The sequence below is a fragment of the Accipiter gentilis genome, chromosome 10 (genome assembly GCF_929443795.1).
Source record: "Accipiter gentilis chromosome 10, bAccGen1.1, whole genome shotgun sequence".
NCBI lineage: Eukaryota > Metazoa > Chordata > Aves > Accipitriformes > Accipitridae > Astur > Astur gentilis.
In genome coordinates this window covers 33,187,017-33,202,924 of record NC_064889.1, presented here as the reverse complement: position 1 = coordinate 33,202,924, position 15,908 = coordinate 33,187,017, and the positions used below count along the sequence as shown (strand labels likewise).

Here is a 15,908-nt window from a genome sequence, read left to right as displayed (position 1 = left end):
CAGAAGCAACTTCTGCTTCCTCCATTCCAGAGGTCAGAAGAAAGCCTGAATTGCCAGCCCATGCTTTATCACTTCCAGGGCTAAGGATACATCTTGACAAAGTATTCTTCAAGGACATGCAAAACATTACAGAAACATAAAATTCAGCTGTGGAATATATGCACAACAGGTATTCCTGATACTGCCTCAACAAGACACATTTGTCAAGCTGATGTTCATCTCGCCAATATTCAAGTGCTGTCTGAAGGCAAGGTTGGGAACCACAACATTTTAAATGCCAAATTTCACCTCTAAGTTTTCATTGTATTTGTCTCCATTACAGCTGCCACTTCCTCATTTTCCTCCTTGCATTTGCTTCTTCCCTTCCTCTGCAACTGTAGGACACACTTTGAGCACTTGTTTGCCTTGCCTTCCCTCCCCCTCTATCCCGAAGAATTTGGGAGTTTCCCCCCCCAATTAGTTATTCCCCCGGTAGTAGTAAAGATCAGAGCACAAGACCTGAACCACACAGGAGCTCAGGGATATACCTCTTAAGTAAAAGCAGCAGATTTTCTAGAGGAACTAGCAAGAGGCACACTTTCTGCAGCTTAAAATTCTTCCTAGTATTCTGAAATAAATGCACTTAAACCTGGAATCTAAGCATAGCTCTTTCCAAGCAGACCATAATCTACTGTTAACAGCAGAAAGTAAAAGCCAGATCAAATGGTTAAAATATAATTTTCATATTTATGCTAAAGAAGTGTAGGTAACAAAAGAATACTCAAAAATTTGACTGCACATAAGGATTTATAATAGAAAAACCTACTCAAGCTCAGCAAAAGTTGCAAGAGTTTAAAATTTTGTGCCAATTTCTCACAAACCAGAGGACTGACTAGCCTAGACCACAAGTCTTCTCCGCTAGCAGAGCTGCCATGATCAGTGGAACCTGCTGGCTCATACATAACTCATGAAGAATTCCCCCCTTTCCTCCCAAGGGAAACAATTTTGCATAACAGCAGCACTTTTTTTTTTTTTTTCCTCCACATGTAAACCTGTAGAGTTTTAGTACAAGTTAGAGCAAGAAGTAGGTTGGCTCAATGCAGAAAGCATGAACTCCAGAGACAAATTATTTAAATAAGAGGTTTTAGAGACTAACAGTATAATTACAGTTCAGCTGAACTGAAAAAAAAAATGCTTTCTGCTCCCTGCATGAGGTCCAGCTGCAGTAAAGCCAACATGCAGTTCACAACAAAGCATGCGTGCTGACACAAACGCATGCAAAGAAGCTAAATTCAGCAGGTACAAACAGAATAAAGCTATTCTGTTACATATTCTCTTTCTATATTTTATTTATAAAGGTCAGTAAAGTTTGAACATCACAATTATAAATTAATTACTCTACAGAGGCTGACAATCTATTTCCTAGACAAAAATAGCTGTCCTAACTTCTGCATTATTCCAGTCACCATCCTGACCTGACCCCATGGGATCAAAAAACTGACCGATTTGATGAATCTTCAGTAACAGGACTGTCTATTTGTTTTCACAACCTCAAATAACCAGAGACAAAAGGGTCCAAGATCAGGTATGGAAACTCAAGTAAGCAATCATTCCTTAGACTCTTCAAGACACTTAAGACATTTTTAAAATGGGCTTTTATTTAGTATCTATAGAAAAACATTATTCTTTTAGTAAAGAGGGAAATACAGGCTGAGGAAAATTATGAACACAACCCAGGAAGTATTGTAGAGTAGCATCTGGGTTTCAGGAATATAATAAATATCCTAAAAATAATTATCAGGAGCAGTTTTGGAGATTGTCAGTTCACTTTTTGCTGTATTAGAGCTCAGCTGTACAACCCCATGTGTTTAGCGCATGTCACCATGAAAAAAACACATTCTTAAGTTTGTTAAACCAATTCTCACTTGAGTTGTCAGATGGTGGCACCAATCATGCGTATAAGACATGGGAACAAGTTCAGGCTCCACCGCAGACAGTCTGCTTCACAACCGTTTTTCTATTCCATTTGAACACCTACTCTTATGAGGTGTTACAAGATGACTTCAAAGTTGAAGGCATGTGCCACTCATGAGCAGTGCTTTAAATACTCAGCAACAGGGCATAAGCCTAGAACGTGATGAAGTGCAGCTTGAAGCTTGACAGATTGAGATCAAAGATGCTGCTGTTCCATCTAAAAAGATATGGCTATTTGAGGGAAAGGAACAACTTTATACAGCATTCCCCAAGCTGTAGATAATGAAAAAAAAGCCCCTAAAAAAATAATAGGAAGTATTCTCCTATCCTATTTTCTCTCCCAAAGCATCTAAAAAACACATTTTTACTTCCTTGTGTATCTTCTAGTCACTGATGTTTGCCCAACTTGGAAGATAATATTAACTGCCACTGCAGGGTCAGTGAAGAAAATGAAAGAGCAAGAACTGCTGTGGGATAAAGCTGCAGATAAGAACTTGAGTATCAGACTACTGCAGTATCAATTCACTAATCTGCGTAGAAACGCAGAATACATACAAGTCATCTACGCATTTGCATTTTGAATTTAACAGAATTTTCAGAGAAAACTGGAAATTACAGAGATCAAAGGCAGCTTTCCTAACAAAATGTTAAAGCAAGTAGAAAAATGACAAAACACTGAGACCTAGTGCCTCTTTTCACTAGTGCCCCAGTGAAATGGATGATTACACAAAAGCTCCATTTCTATGTCCTCACAGTTAGGCATCAGAGGAAGAACAAATGCATTTCCTTGGTCACTTTTCTACCTAAACATTATATTCACTGCTTCATCTCTCTGGCTAGCCCCTATCCCCCCAGCACTGAAAGAAGTGGAGGGGGAAGAAAGGAAATAGGCTTATCCTTTGCTACACAACTTGCTAATTAAGACCTCCAGAGTAGCTAGCTCAGACTTTAAGGCATCACACACCCTGTAACACAAAGAACTAAGCACAGGCTAAGTATTCATCCAGAGTCCTGCATAAGTTTTGTAAATCATGTTGAATCCTATAACGTGGTTATCATTACTCCAGCTTCCTGAAAGTTAGCTTGGATATAGCTACAGAAGATACAGTCCCATCTCATGACTACACAATGCAGACATACCCCTAAACCTCTGTGCAGAGGGGTGCGACAGACTACTCTCAGTTCTCCCTATTGCTTTAACAACACACTGCTGTCAAACCTAGAAAGGACATTCTGCAGTTCAACACTACAGACCAGAAGAAACATGACGCTACACAGTTACACAGGAAAAACTCAAAAACATCTCAACTAGTTCATCTATGTTGCCAAATTCTTTGCTAATGCTCATTACATGAATGGCTTTAAATGTGCCTTTTTTTGGGGGGGGGTGGAGTGGGGGGGGTGTCTTTGGATTTTTTTAAAGTTGTTTATTGTTATGGTTCTAGAACTAGCTTTGATTTTTCAAACCTTTCAAGACCAACATAAATAAAATTATTAACAGTTTGGCAAAGGTTTTAATTCAGAGGTAACCAACAAGTATGGAAATCTGGTATCATTGGTTTAATAACCTTAAATTAATACAAGAGTTCAGTCTCACAGCAATCATGAAAATACCCTAATGTTATCTTTAGCAGTTCTTCTGGTTTAGATTTCTCTTGTAAAATTAATCAGGTTTGGTAAATTACATTCTCTTTTTGCTCAATGTGAGATTATAAGACTTTTGGCTCCAGTGTTATTAGGGCACCAATGCTTAATTTTCTTTCATTTTCAAGGAAATAGAATTAGTTTTGCCCAGCACATTTTTTTCCTGAGGTTTAAGCTTTAGTTATTGATTTCTGGTATATAGCCACTGGCAACTGTAAAGCACAAGGGATTTTATCAAGGGGCCATACAGCTCACTGCTTATGTTAGGCTGAGCTGTACACAGACAAATTGGATTCCTTATCTCCCCTCACTTAGTTGGATCCTTATTGATTGTAGTGAGAAATCAGAAAAGTCTGAATTTCACTACAAACAGTAGTAGCCCCAATTAGCAGGGCTCTTCACAGAAACTGGAAAAGTATGACACTCTCAATCCTTTATACATGCCACTAGAAGTCATAATCACTCTTTTCTTCCCCCAGCTGTGACTAAGCTTTTACCATTTTCATTAAAAAAACCTAAATCAAAGTTAGTCCATTAACACCTGGGATGTCCCTCAGAATAACAGATTTTATTGATCTGAAATTCTCAGACATTCCCTCATCATATAGTTATCATGAGAGAAATATCACTGAACCAAAGAGGAGAGATGACTTTGTGTTGCCAGTAAATAAAACTGAAAGAGAATCACATTGGTTGCAGTTTGACATGCATGTTGAACAAAGCAGATAAATAATATAGCAAGCTAAAATTTGATTTGCTGATGCGTCTATGCTAACGCTTTCCAGAAGTCTGTCACACCAGTCATATCAAAAGCTGGACCTCACAGAGAAGCTATAACAATAGCACTTCCATTAAATTGGCAAAAGGCAGCTGAACTTCAAATTAACATCATTTCCCCTGGTTATAACAGAATGCAATATGTGTTAAGTCAATATAATAAAATTAGCTGAGCTGACCACTAGCTTTAATCAGTGTCTTGTTTGACATTCAAAACTCCAGTGGGCTTCAGGTAGCACAAAGCTCACAAGAGCTAATTTTTCTCCACTTTCAGTGGCAAGTTTAAATAATCATCACAAATAGCTACTAAACAAAAACAAAGATGTCATTTTAAAGGAGGAATGTGTTTACCCCTTGCTTGCAAAGACCGCTTTATACCTTCAGTCTGGACTACTCCGTATTTATGTCCTCTGCACGGACACACCTTCAGCAAGGCAATCTTGCTCTAAGCAGGCCCAAGCTCTTTTACAAATACAGAACATGAGTGTGCTCTCTTTTGGGCGCATGCGCCTTGTGGAGGTTAGGTAGCTCCTTCCCACAACCCTTCCCCCCGATGCCTAGGGAAGTTGGCTAATAAAACACATCCCACCCTCAGATTACTATCATACATAAGAGGAACAATATTTGAGAAGTTTGTACTAAAAACATAGGCATTGAATAGCTGGGTAGACTGGAAGAATGCAACCTCTTATAGTGGCATCTCTTTATAACACATATCTCCAATTGCCAGGATGCCAAATCAACTACATTTAAGATAATCATACTTGTCTTTATGAGTCTCTGTAATTTTCTGTTTTGTCTTCTTAGACTGCTATATTGATCACATATTGATGACAAATATCTTCATTCAAGGCTGCCAGCCAAGAAACATGACCTAAGCGTACCTTTACAAATCAACCATCGCATATAACAGAGTTGCCACTCACAGCTAAGTCACAGAATAACATAGGTTGGAAGGGCCTCTGGAAGTCACCCAATCCACCCTCCTGCTCAGAACAAGTCTAATTAGATCAGAGTGCTCAGGGACTTGTCTGGGTACCTCCAAGCATGGGGATTCCACAACTTCTCTGGGCAACCTGTTCTAATATTTGACCTATTTCACTATAAAGCACACAGTGCTTGCAATTTGCCTGAATCATTAATTCAGAAAACTGTTTCTTACATATTAAAATCATCAAGACCACACTAAGTCTACCCCCTCATAAAAAAATGGGGAAAGATGAAGGGGGTATATAAGGAAGGGAGAAGGAAGGATGAGAGCGAAGACAGTTTCACCCAAAACAGAGAAAAAGTCTTTGCACTACTCTTCAGCAAGCAATGAATTTCTGTTCTCTAGCACAGACACCATGACATAACAGCCAATGCAGGTGAGGTCAAAGACAAGGGATGTGGAAGAAGAACAGGGAGACCATGCTCCCCTTGTTTATCATACTCCTCCCTCTATTCAAAACTGTTTCACTGGATCCAGGCACAGAAAAATGGTTTTCATGCAGGAACTGAAAATGCCATCTCAGCATCAACTGTTTGCAAGCGCTCAATCCTCTTAAAGACTGACAGAAAATAAGTTTGGTGGCAAAGAATCATGTGAACAGAACCTGCAGTGACTGTCAAGTGTATGATCAGAGTAGGAAAAGAAAAAAAATCTTGACTTTCCTGAACAAAATTGTCAAGTGATCAAAATCCTATCAAGGAATTCCTCCTTTTAGCTTATAGGGAAGCTGGTTTGTGTGGCAAACAAAAGTGAAAACCCCAAAATTAAAGAAGATAGCCCTCTACTTAGAACCCCACCTGAGTAATTTTACTCATAAAACCAATCTGTAAGTGCCCCTGAATTAATTATGCTGATAACTACTGGGAACAGGAACTTAATCAGTTCTTCAGAATATCACTTCCTAGCTATGCCCCAACACTACAACAGAAGAAGGAGAAAGAGGAAATGGAGCAGTGGTCTATAGTTTTTTAAAAAAACCCCACAAATCTAATATTCAAGATATTTATGAATATGTTTAGTGCTTCTGTATTAACCATGCAGAAATGATTATCAGAGCACAATGGTATTAACTGCACACTTCAGATTAGGTGTAGGAGGAATAAAGAAAAGAAATTATGAGGAGATGAGTGAAAGAATTATGATTTTTCTTCTCTCCCTGCCCCCTGCTCCCCCGGCACTCCTGCCAAACCACCAGCAAGTATCAGCACACTTTAGGTCTGGATACTTGCCAGTTAGCACAAAGGCCAACAAAACCAGAAGCTGCTAGAAATACAATAGTTTTTGGGGACATAAAACCTGAATAACAAATATAGACAGAGACTGAAGTTAACTAGTCCCAAGTTCAATAAATACAGCAAGTGAAAGGGGAAAAGACTGAAAAAGCATCATAGCAACCATCAACTATTCAAAGTGAAAAACAGTAAATAAATAGGATTCCCTCAGTTTCCTTTTTTTACTTTTTTAAATAACAGGACAGGCTTTCTTCACCAACCCCGCCCCGATAGAATGCCAGTCACCAATGAGCTTTTGTGAAGCAACCACCTGTACATGAAAAGAATGGCTATCTTGAGAGCTACAGCACTGTACTGTAGTCAGAAGACACAGAAGGAGGCAGCAACCTTTCCTTTCTTTGGAAAATGCTCGGTAAGTAGCATTTAGCATATTTAAGAAGTTTAAAGAAAGCTGTTCGTTTGCATCTCTTGAATGGCAATACCACACACTGTTATAGAACCACTAGACAAAAGGGTAAGGGGATCCGGTCTACTGCCAGGGTTACAAAAATCATAGAAGCAGCTTTTACCATATAGCGCCCACAAAAGAAGAGGCCAAGCACTCTTCCTCTTCACTCAGCTGTTTTACAATTGCAAGCCAAAGGTCAACTATCTTCACTCACTTTTGGAAACCAGCCACAAGATTACTAACAACCAGCTTAATGGCTACAGTTCAAATGCTATTCAATCAAGTCCCAAATATGTGGGTATGCAGCAGTAATGGCACCATGACATCATAGGCAAGTTATCTGCTGAAATCAGAGGGAGTCAGACAGTGTGCATCTTTGCCTTCTCTCCCCACAAAGAGAAACGTGAACTTCCAAGGAGTGGGAATTAAAGCGTTAAGAGATTTTGTTCTTTCCTTAGTGTGGTCAAGGCACAACATCTTGCTACGAAGCAATGCTTTGCCATCATCTTGTATGCCATCAAACTAACTCAACCCTCTGGAGGTGCATCAAGACAGGTGTCTAATAGCTAGATTTAAAGAAGTCTTCACTACATGTCAGATTACATGTGCGCCTCAGCAAGGATTATCTAAAGAGCGAAGCATGCAGGTGCATTCAACATGTTACAAGTTTATTTCTCTTTCCGATTCGTTCAAGGGCAGCAGGATTGACCTGATTAATAAGACAGATCACACGAGGCACATGAATGGGATACCCTGAGATTCCTCAGTCATGAGCGAAGTACTAACAAAACAGATCAGGCATGTCTGATGGAAATTAATTTCCACAACCTGAAACACATTTGAAGTGAACCTGACTTTCAAAGTGACAAAGCACTACAGAAGTTTGTCAGTTTGAGTAAAGTGAATTGTAACAATTCTAATTGGTTTTGGCTTATTTGTCTGAAATTTGCCAGCTTTAGACAGCGAACCTTACCATGCTACACAGAGCTCATCTCAACTATGTGCTGAAGAAGGATTCCCGAAACCCTTGGAGTTCTCACTAACTTTAGTGATAATCTTGAGCAATTTACTATTTCTATGACTTAGTTTACTCATCTATGAAGTAAATACGTAACATTTGTAAGCATTTTCAGAATATGAGCTGAAAGGAAATACAGTTTGTAGAACTGTTCATCAACACTTTGAGGAAGTGTTCAGCCTAGGTTTTATGAAGAGTAGGAAAATCCCTCTCTGTATTCTAGGAAAAATACAATGATTAACGTAGTGTAACAGCATACATACCACCACGTTTCTATTATTGTAACAAAATTTGTATCTATGGGATGACACCAAGTGGCTACAACTCAAGAAGATCTTACTATCAGCCACTGTGCACAGTTGTAAGAGTTTTAGCACAGACTAAACTTCCAAAAGTCTAAAAAGTTATTTTTCCTTTAATTCTTAGAGAACGTATTTTTACATGAATGCAAATTTTACAAGACTTTTTTTCATGACTTCAGCGAACTTCTATACCAAACTAGATGAAATTAAGAATACACTTTAAAACTAACTATATTTCACTATACTTAATTTTTCCTTCCTGTTCGTCATTTTCTACAAGCTGACTTCAGCTGTACTCTACTTCAAATACACCATAAAAGCTGAGGGTAGCTAGTAGTAACCCAAAACAGAAGCTCAGGTTAAGAAAAATAAACAAGGTTATCACAGAAAACTTCTACAATTCTGACAGTCTCAAATGTTTAAAACAGCAAAAGGAAATATTCTGGCAATTTACATAAACACTGGAATTGAAGTATACAGGTCTAACAGGCCAACTGTAGGCCAGGGATGTGTAGAATATATACAGATGCACTTATTTTAAAACTTAATCTCAAAGCAGGATACATTTTTGCAACGTTTATCTGTTGATGGCCACACAATATTAAGGCAGTTTTAACAAAGCCACAGTTATGTTATTGAAATATCAGCTATGAAAGATGCATATTAAGTTTACATGTAGAAGTTGTTTCTTCCAACTTATCTTAGCACAGTAGTTGAAATCAAGCCCTTCCCTGGCAAAAATTTTAAGCAGATGAGTAATCCCACTGAGGTCTGCAGGACTTGATTTGTCAGCATACACAAAGTTACAGCCTTACATCTGCAGGATAGGTACCTCTCAAAACAGTTTCTACTCAAAATATTTTAGAAAGCAGCAGCTTAAAATGCTTTAATAGTAAACACATCACGCTAGGAAAGTAAAACCCATCTTGTACGATCATGGAGAAATACTGACTCTGAATGAAACTCCATTAAAACTTTCCACAATACAGCTCTTTTTACTTGGAAGCAACAATGCTCAGAGATGTGCTTCACTGAGGCCAAATCACTATGGCTTTTTATATTTTACTTCTCCCAAAATAAAATTTTGGGCTTGTTCTGTGTGCCCAGTTATTTGGTTTTTTTAAATAAAGTTTTAGAAATTCAAATATTTCTCAAATTCCTTTAACATAGCCAAGATGAAGTCTAAACAGCCTTTGATATATTGAAAGAACCATAGACCAGATTCCTCTAATGCACTCCACCATCTGCTTACATCTGCACAGATCCATTAAATATTCAGCCACAAGCTTATCACCCGAGTTCATCAGGACTGAAGATAAAACTCAGCACCAATATTTGACAGCCTGATGCTAACAGGTTATCTATGAGAAATAATCTAATCACTGTTCTTTGATACTGGAATCCTTGGCAGGAGGCAAAGGAAAGGAATATCAAATTGATCTTGATTACTTTAAGGGGTTTCCTCTCCTAGAGGGGAATTCAGCGCAGAGATTATCTCATACTTCTGCTTATTTGCCACCACATTTGCGACTTAAGTTTTCAAATATTCCAGTCTCAGAAGAAAGAAATGAGAGACTGGGGGATGCATGCTTAACACAGAAACGAAACAGCCTCTCCTGCTCTTAAAGAGGTCAGACTGGGATTGAGGAAATCTTGGGGTACCCTGTTAAAAGGAGATGGCGTTCTCTGGGGACGCGAGAGAGGGTCAGGTCTGACGGACAGGAAGAGGCTCCGGAGAGAAGCTGAAAAGCCCAGGGCCAGAGGGGGAACACTCCCGGGCCCTTACCCGCCGCTTACCTTAAGGATATCGCCCCGTTTGAAGCTCAGCTCGTCATCCGCGGTGGCTTTGAAGTCGTACTTGGCGATGGCTTCCATGCTGGGGCTGCCGCGCACGGCGGTGCGGGCGGTGGGAAGGAAGCGCTCCCCGAAGCCTCCGCTCCTCCCGCGGCGGCTGCCGGCTCAGCCCTCCCGCGGCCCGGCTCCGTCCGAGACGCCGGCCCCGTCTCTCACATACAGGGAGGCCGGGGGACGATCCGCCCTAGGGGAGGGGGAGGAGGAGGAAGAGACGGGCCATTAGGGGAAGTGGCACGGATCGATGGCCGGGGCCGCGCCCAGAGCCGCTCCCTCCGCCCGGCGCGGCGCGGCCGCCGCTTCCTCCCGCCGCCGCTCGCCCAGGCCCGGCTCGCCCGAGTGACACGTCCCGCGGCCAATGGCCGCCCCGCCGGCCCCCGGGGGCGGGAGGCGGCACCGCGGCCGGCACCGGCCCGCCGGGAGGAGCTGCCCGCCGGGAGGAGCTGCCCGCCCCGCGGCAGCCGCCGGTCCTCGCCCCGGGGCGGCGGCGGCAGCAGCGCCCGGCCGCCCGCGGCGGAGCCGGGCAGGCAGGGCCCCGCCGCCGCCGGCTCCGCTTCACCGCCCCGCGCAGGCTGCCTAGCCCCGGGAGGGCAGGTCCTCCCCTCTCCCGCCTGGCAGCGGGACCGCCTCTCACGGGAAGCCACCCGCTCCTCGCGTTTTTAATTACGGCGAGACGTCAGGGGCGGGAGGACACGGCGAGGTTAGCCCTACCGACGGGCGCCGGCGGAGAGGAGCGGAGCGGGGCCGGGCCGAGCGGCAGGGCGCTGCCCGCCCTGATCAGCACCGCCAGGGCCGGAGCTCTCGGCTGAGGGGACACGAAACTAAAGCCCGTCAGCGCCAGCCCACGGTGGGGACAGGCGGCCGTGAAAAGGGCGACGCACTCCTCTCCCCCACAGGCTGCACTGGGAAAGACGCCGCTTCCACCAGTAATTTGGGGTTTTTTTCCAGGCATATAGCTCCTGTCAATTTAAATATAGTAAGTCAGACAAAGCAGAGAATACTTCTGTGCATCCTCTGTAAGAGGACTTCCTTGGGAATTGAAATGCCCACCAAAAAGCGTCCTAAAATAATACTGCATAGAGCCAAAGTTTGGGCTCACTCTAACATAAAAGCAACCATCCTGAAATTCCAGCATCTTGAGCAGCAGAACACATTAAAAAAATCTTCTTAAGCACAGCATGAAAATCAGCAAGTTTGTGTATCTCTTATGGGCCCAGAGAAGAAGTCACATCAGACCTGGCAAGGCACGTAGAGACACACTGAAACCGTTGAAAAGCGTTAGATCTTGATCTCAGGTTAGAATAGGAAGGATTTAATCTAACTCCAACCACATTTGACAGCAGAGAAGGTAAGGGATCAGAAAAAAAGTCAAGTAAGGTAAATTAAAAACCATCACGAATACCCTTCTGAAGAACCAGCAGAGAGCTGGTACTTGTCAATGACAATTCAAGACAGAAGAGATCTGACAAACACCAGTGAACCCACGCACCTGCTAATTCAGTCTCTGTGGTTATGGCCCAGAAAGAGCCCAGCTATATGCAAAGGCAGCAGATGGCAATAGTATTTTCCCATTTCGGAGAAAACCTACGTTACATAAATGCAGTTCCAGCAATTAACGTGCTTATATTCCATGAGTCCCATGTTTGCCCAACCTTCAGCTCCCCATAAAGAATAACGAAGCTCCAGGCAAACACCCAAACTGAGATTTCTATCACAGGGAAACTGGTAGAATGAGAAGAGGTATTTAGAGGATTTATCTTGATCAAAAAAGACCAGCTTAGTGAAGTCCCCACGTGGACAGGGCTCGCAGTTTTCTTTGGTACTCCTACACAGCACTACCGAAACGTCAGTAAGACTGACAAAGCTGTCAACAGCCATGAAGATCGCAACTGAAAAACCTGCCTGTGCTACTGCAGCTATTGGAAATAAATATACTGGATCCGAGCTTTGACCAACACACATAATTAAAACCAAAAGTGTATCATCTTAGCTACATTTTGATGATTCTAAAATACGTAATTTTAGTTTCAATGCTGATGAAAAAGCATCTGTCTTTCTGATATCAGTCTTCCACACCATACTAGTATACTCATACAAACAGCAACAGTAACTTCCCTTTGCTGGGAACATTTTCCCTTTGCCTGCCTCTATTGTGTTTGGTTCACCATCTCCTCGTCTTTCTAACCTGGTCTCTTTGGTTGTGTTTTTTTTTTTTTTAAACGGATGGTATTTATAATTTTCTGCTATTATAGCAATATTAAGGAGCAACACGAATGATTGCATATGAAGCAATGGAAAATGCAAATATTTGTTCAAGCATACTGTCTACATGTCCTGTACCTTTCATGGTAAATATCATCGGTTTCTATTCCTTCTTAAAGGATAAATATTACTGGCAGCAACATTTTGGTAGCACAATGCTACGTTTGAAGATGCATATCATTCACTATATGGGCATGCAAACACCATCGACTAAGGCAACACTGCTTGAAAACCCTAAGTTCCAAACCTAAGAACCTAACCGCAAGTTGCACAACTTAAAGAATATGTTAGCAGCTAAAGACACATTTAAAGAAAGAAATTACTGCCAATTGATAAATGTTCCTTTCTTCAGCATACACGAGTATTACTACCTAGTACTACATTAGCATCTAAGAATGGGGTTTTTTTAACTAAAGGAGTTAATACACAACTTTCTTAGAGAAACTCATGCAGCATTTCCAAGAACTATACTGGCATTTCCCTGAGCTTAGCAATAGTACAACATTGGGAAATTTTCCAGCACAGTTCAAGATGAAAGAGATTCATCACGCAATTTTCTTTAAACATGCATTCGTATTACTACCACCATCGTATATACTGTCAGCATATAAAGGAGCAATGTTTCTAGCTAATGATACTAACAACAGCTGCAGCGTAGAACAAAAGTTTAACCATCATGACCCTAGGCAAAAGTATAGCTGAAGTTTAGGCATGGAAGTTACACTTAAGTTAGGGAAAAGCTTTGAAAAGCATTAAACCCAGATACTTACACAGCAAATGTCAGAAAAGGTAAACTTGGAACATCAATTCCCTTAAAGTCACTTAGAAAGCATTTGCTGTTCACTAATCTTATTAAATAAGTTCTTATAGACAGTCAGCCACATAATTACTAAAATACAGACAAACCAACTGCACAAGGGAGAAAATAAGGTTACTGGGGAAGTAGCTTGTGCTAGGTCTCTGCCCACTGAGAGCACATCTGTAGGTATTTGCTTTAGGCAGACACCACCAAAACAGGACATGCTGCAAATACTATAACGCACCCCAGCTCCACAGACTTCAAATGGAATAAGATAGGTACAAATGAATAACAGTCAAAACATGGACACAATGAATACACATTACAAGAATTATCAGATGATCTTACCAGAGAAATGACTAAGATTTCTCAGAATATCAATATGTTTTTCACCTTACTGTGATTTGGGGCAAGATACTTCTCTTGCTCTTAAATCTGGGAGGGGCGAGAGGAAGAAAAGGCAGCAGATGCAGCTAACAGTAAATTCTTATTAGCAATACAATGCTGCAGCTCAGAATGGAATATAAGTAAATAATTATAAATACAAACCTCCCTGTCATAGCCAACAGGAAACAATTCTCACATTCTTTTCAATACATATTTCAAAAAACACACAGGCAAAGGTAGGGTTTTTATACTGCTCTTACAAACAGCATTTTTTTCTAGCAAGTGAGAGCTTTCTCATTGTTCACTTTCCACTCTTTTACTGTTCTTCTGCAAAGTGATATGGGCAGGAATAGAAGAACAGACACTTTAGAAAAGCCAAAGCGAGGGAAGAAAGAAGATACATTCAGTGGAAGATTTTGCAAAGAATCGTATCCTAAGCTTCATCAGCTGTTATAGGACAAAACATTACTGAGGGTGGTGGAAAGAAAAATGTGTGCATACATCATCTGGGAGACATGCTGAAATGTTAATTGTCAGGCTCTAGACAAAAGAATAGAAAGAAAAAAATCATGAGGGCAGAGCACTAATTCAAATTAGCCAAATAAGGAAGTATAACATAATAAACGAATGAGGTAAAGTATAAATTAAATTATCAACATATAAAAACCAGAACATTCAGGGTCATAAATGATACTCATTACCTACTAGCTTAATACATTTCAACTTCCTTAAGCACGTCTTGTCAGAGAACAACTCAAGATATCACTTACAAAACTAAGTTATAGCACAAAGCACAGATAATATTTATCAAGTAAAATCATTTTATCAGGTAATAGAAAACTTCACCTCTGCCAAAATTTATTTATTGCCACTTTTTTTTTTCTTATTTTAAACTGTACAAAGCAGCTTTAAATTTTACAAGCTTACCTGGCATTATGAAATACTTAAAACAGTACATGACTTAATTATCGTAAGAGATGGTAATAATTGAAAGATCTTTTTTTGGCACAAATTCTCAATATCCAAAGTTTGCACAGAAATGGATTACAAACACCATCAGTGTGTTTGAAGAAGATTAACAATCTGTGACCCTTCAAATGTTGGCCCTTGACCACAGGCATTTAGTAATTTTTAAAACAAGGAATGAACTTCCCCGAACACTATATTTATCTATGAATTGCTCTCCCAGTTATTAACTGTGCTACAGAATACTTTTCTCTTTAGGTTATAAAAGAGATGCCTGAGTCAGATGTTGTGGGAGTTAACAAGACTGCATCCTTGTCTTCTACAGATTATTTGAAACTACATTAGCAAGTTAAACCTTACGCCACAAAACCAACACTGAATGTCAAGCAGGAAGCTCAGAAGAGAAAGAAGAGGCTAAGAGAAAAATGTCTTTCGCTATCACAGAAATTCACGTTTGAAGCGCGACCCAAAAGGTCTTTGGAGAAAAAAAAGTATGGACGTTAACCTGCCTACAGGGTATTCGCAACCTTTTAACCTTTAGAAGCGGCCTGAAGTTACAGAACTCCTCGGGGAATATTAAAAATCAGCCCCAAGAACTACCACCAGGCCAACACTCCACAGACGTACGGCAAAGGGGAACGTGACCCAAGACCAAAACCGGTCCGGGGGAGCCGAGTGCGGGCAGCTGCACGGAGAGCTAGGGAACCTCGCCTGGCAGATAACGCCTCTACAGCCCAGCACCTTATTCCAACCCCCACCCGCCCCGCGGCCAGCCCCGCTCCGCACAGCCCGCACCCCCGAGAAGCGCCCAGCGCCCCAGGAAGGCCGGGGCCCGCCGGGACGCAGGCCCGCAGCCCCGGGACAGCGCTGAGGAGAGACTCCCGCGGAGGACGGCGGGGAGACGCGCAACACCCCTGGGGCCCAGGCCGCGGCACCGGGGGACGCCCGCCGCCAGGGCTTCGGCGCGTCCCGGTGGCCAGGGGAGCCGGGGGCCCCGCCGGGAAGGGCCTTCCCCGCGCCGCACCGGGGCGCGGGCTGGTGAGGGGACGGGGGAGATCGGCGGCCCGCCGCCCGCCCTCCATACACACCTCCCCTTGACTCACCGCGCAGCGCTGGGGGGCGCCGCCCCGCCCGAGGGTCCTCGCCGCCTGCCCGGCCTCACGCGGCCCGGCCGCCCCTCCAGCGCCGCCTCGGCTGCCGCTACGGCCCCGTCCCGCGGCCCCCCCCCCCGCCCGCCGCGCCGCCGCCTGCTCCGCGGCCGCCGCCGTTCCCGCAGCA

At 42.4% G+C, this 15,908-nt stretch overlaps 1 protein-coding gene across 3 annotated transcripts in view; it reads right to left on the bottom strand.

Annotated features, from left to right (window-relative positions):
* GRB2 (growth factor receptor bound protein 2) overlaps positions 1–15,908 on the bottom strand; it is a 64,462-nt gene that overhangs the window by 38,947 nt on the left and 9,607 nt on the right. The window contains exons 1-2 of one of the 3 annotated variants that reach the window (XM_049813523.1): positions 15,734–15,860; positions 10,163–10,403 (exon numbers count right to left, since the gene is read on the bottom strand). In XM_049813523.1, the coding sequence (XP_049669480.1) occupies positions 10,163–10,240 (78 nt within the window). In that variant the 5' untranslated portion in view covers positions 10,241–10,403; positions 15,734–15,860. Of the gene's footprint in view, positions 1–10,162; positions 10,546–15,733; positions 15,861–15,908 lie in introns of those variants that run through there. The other 2 variants (XM_049813524.1, XM_049813522.1) reach the window with 2 other exon arrangements.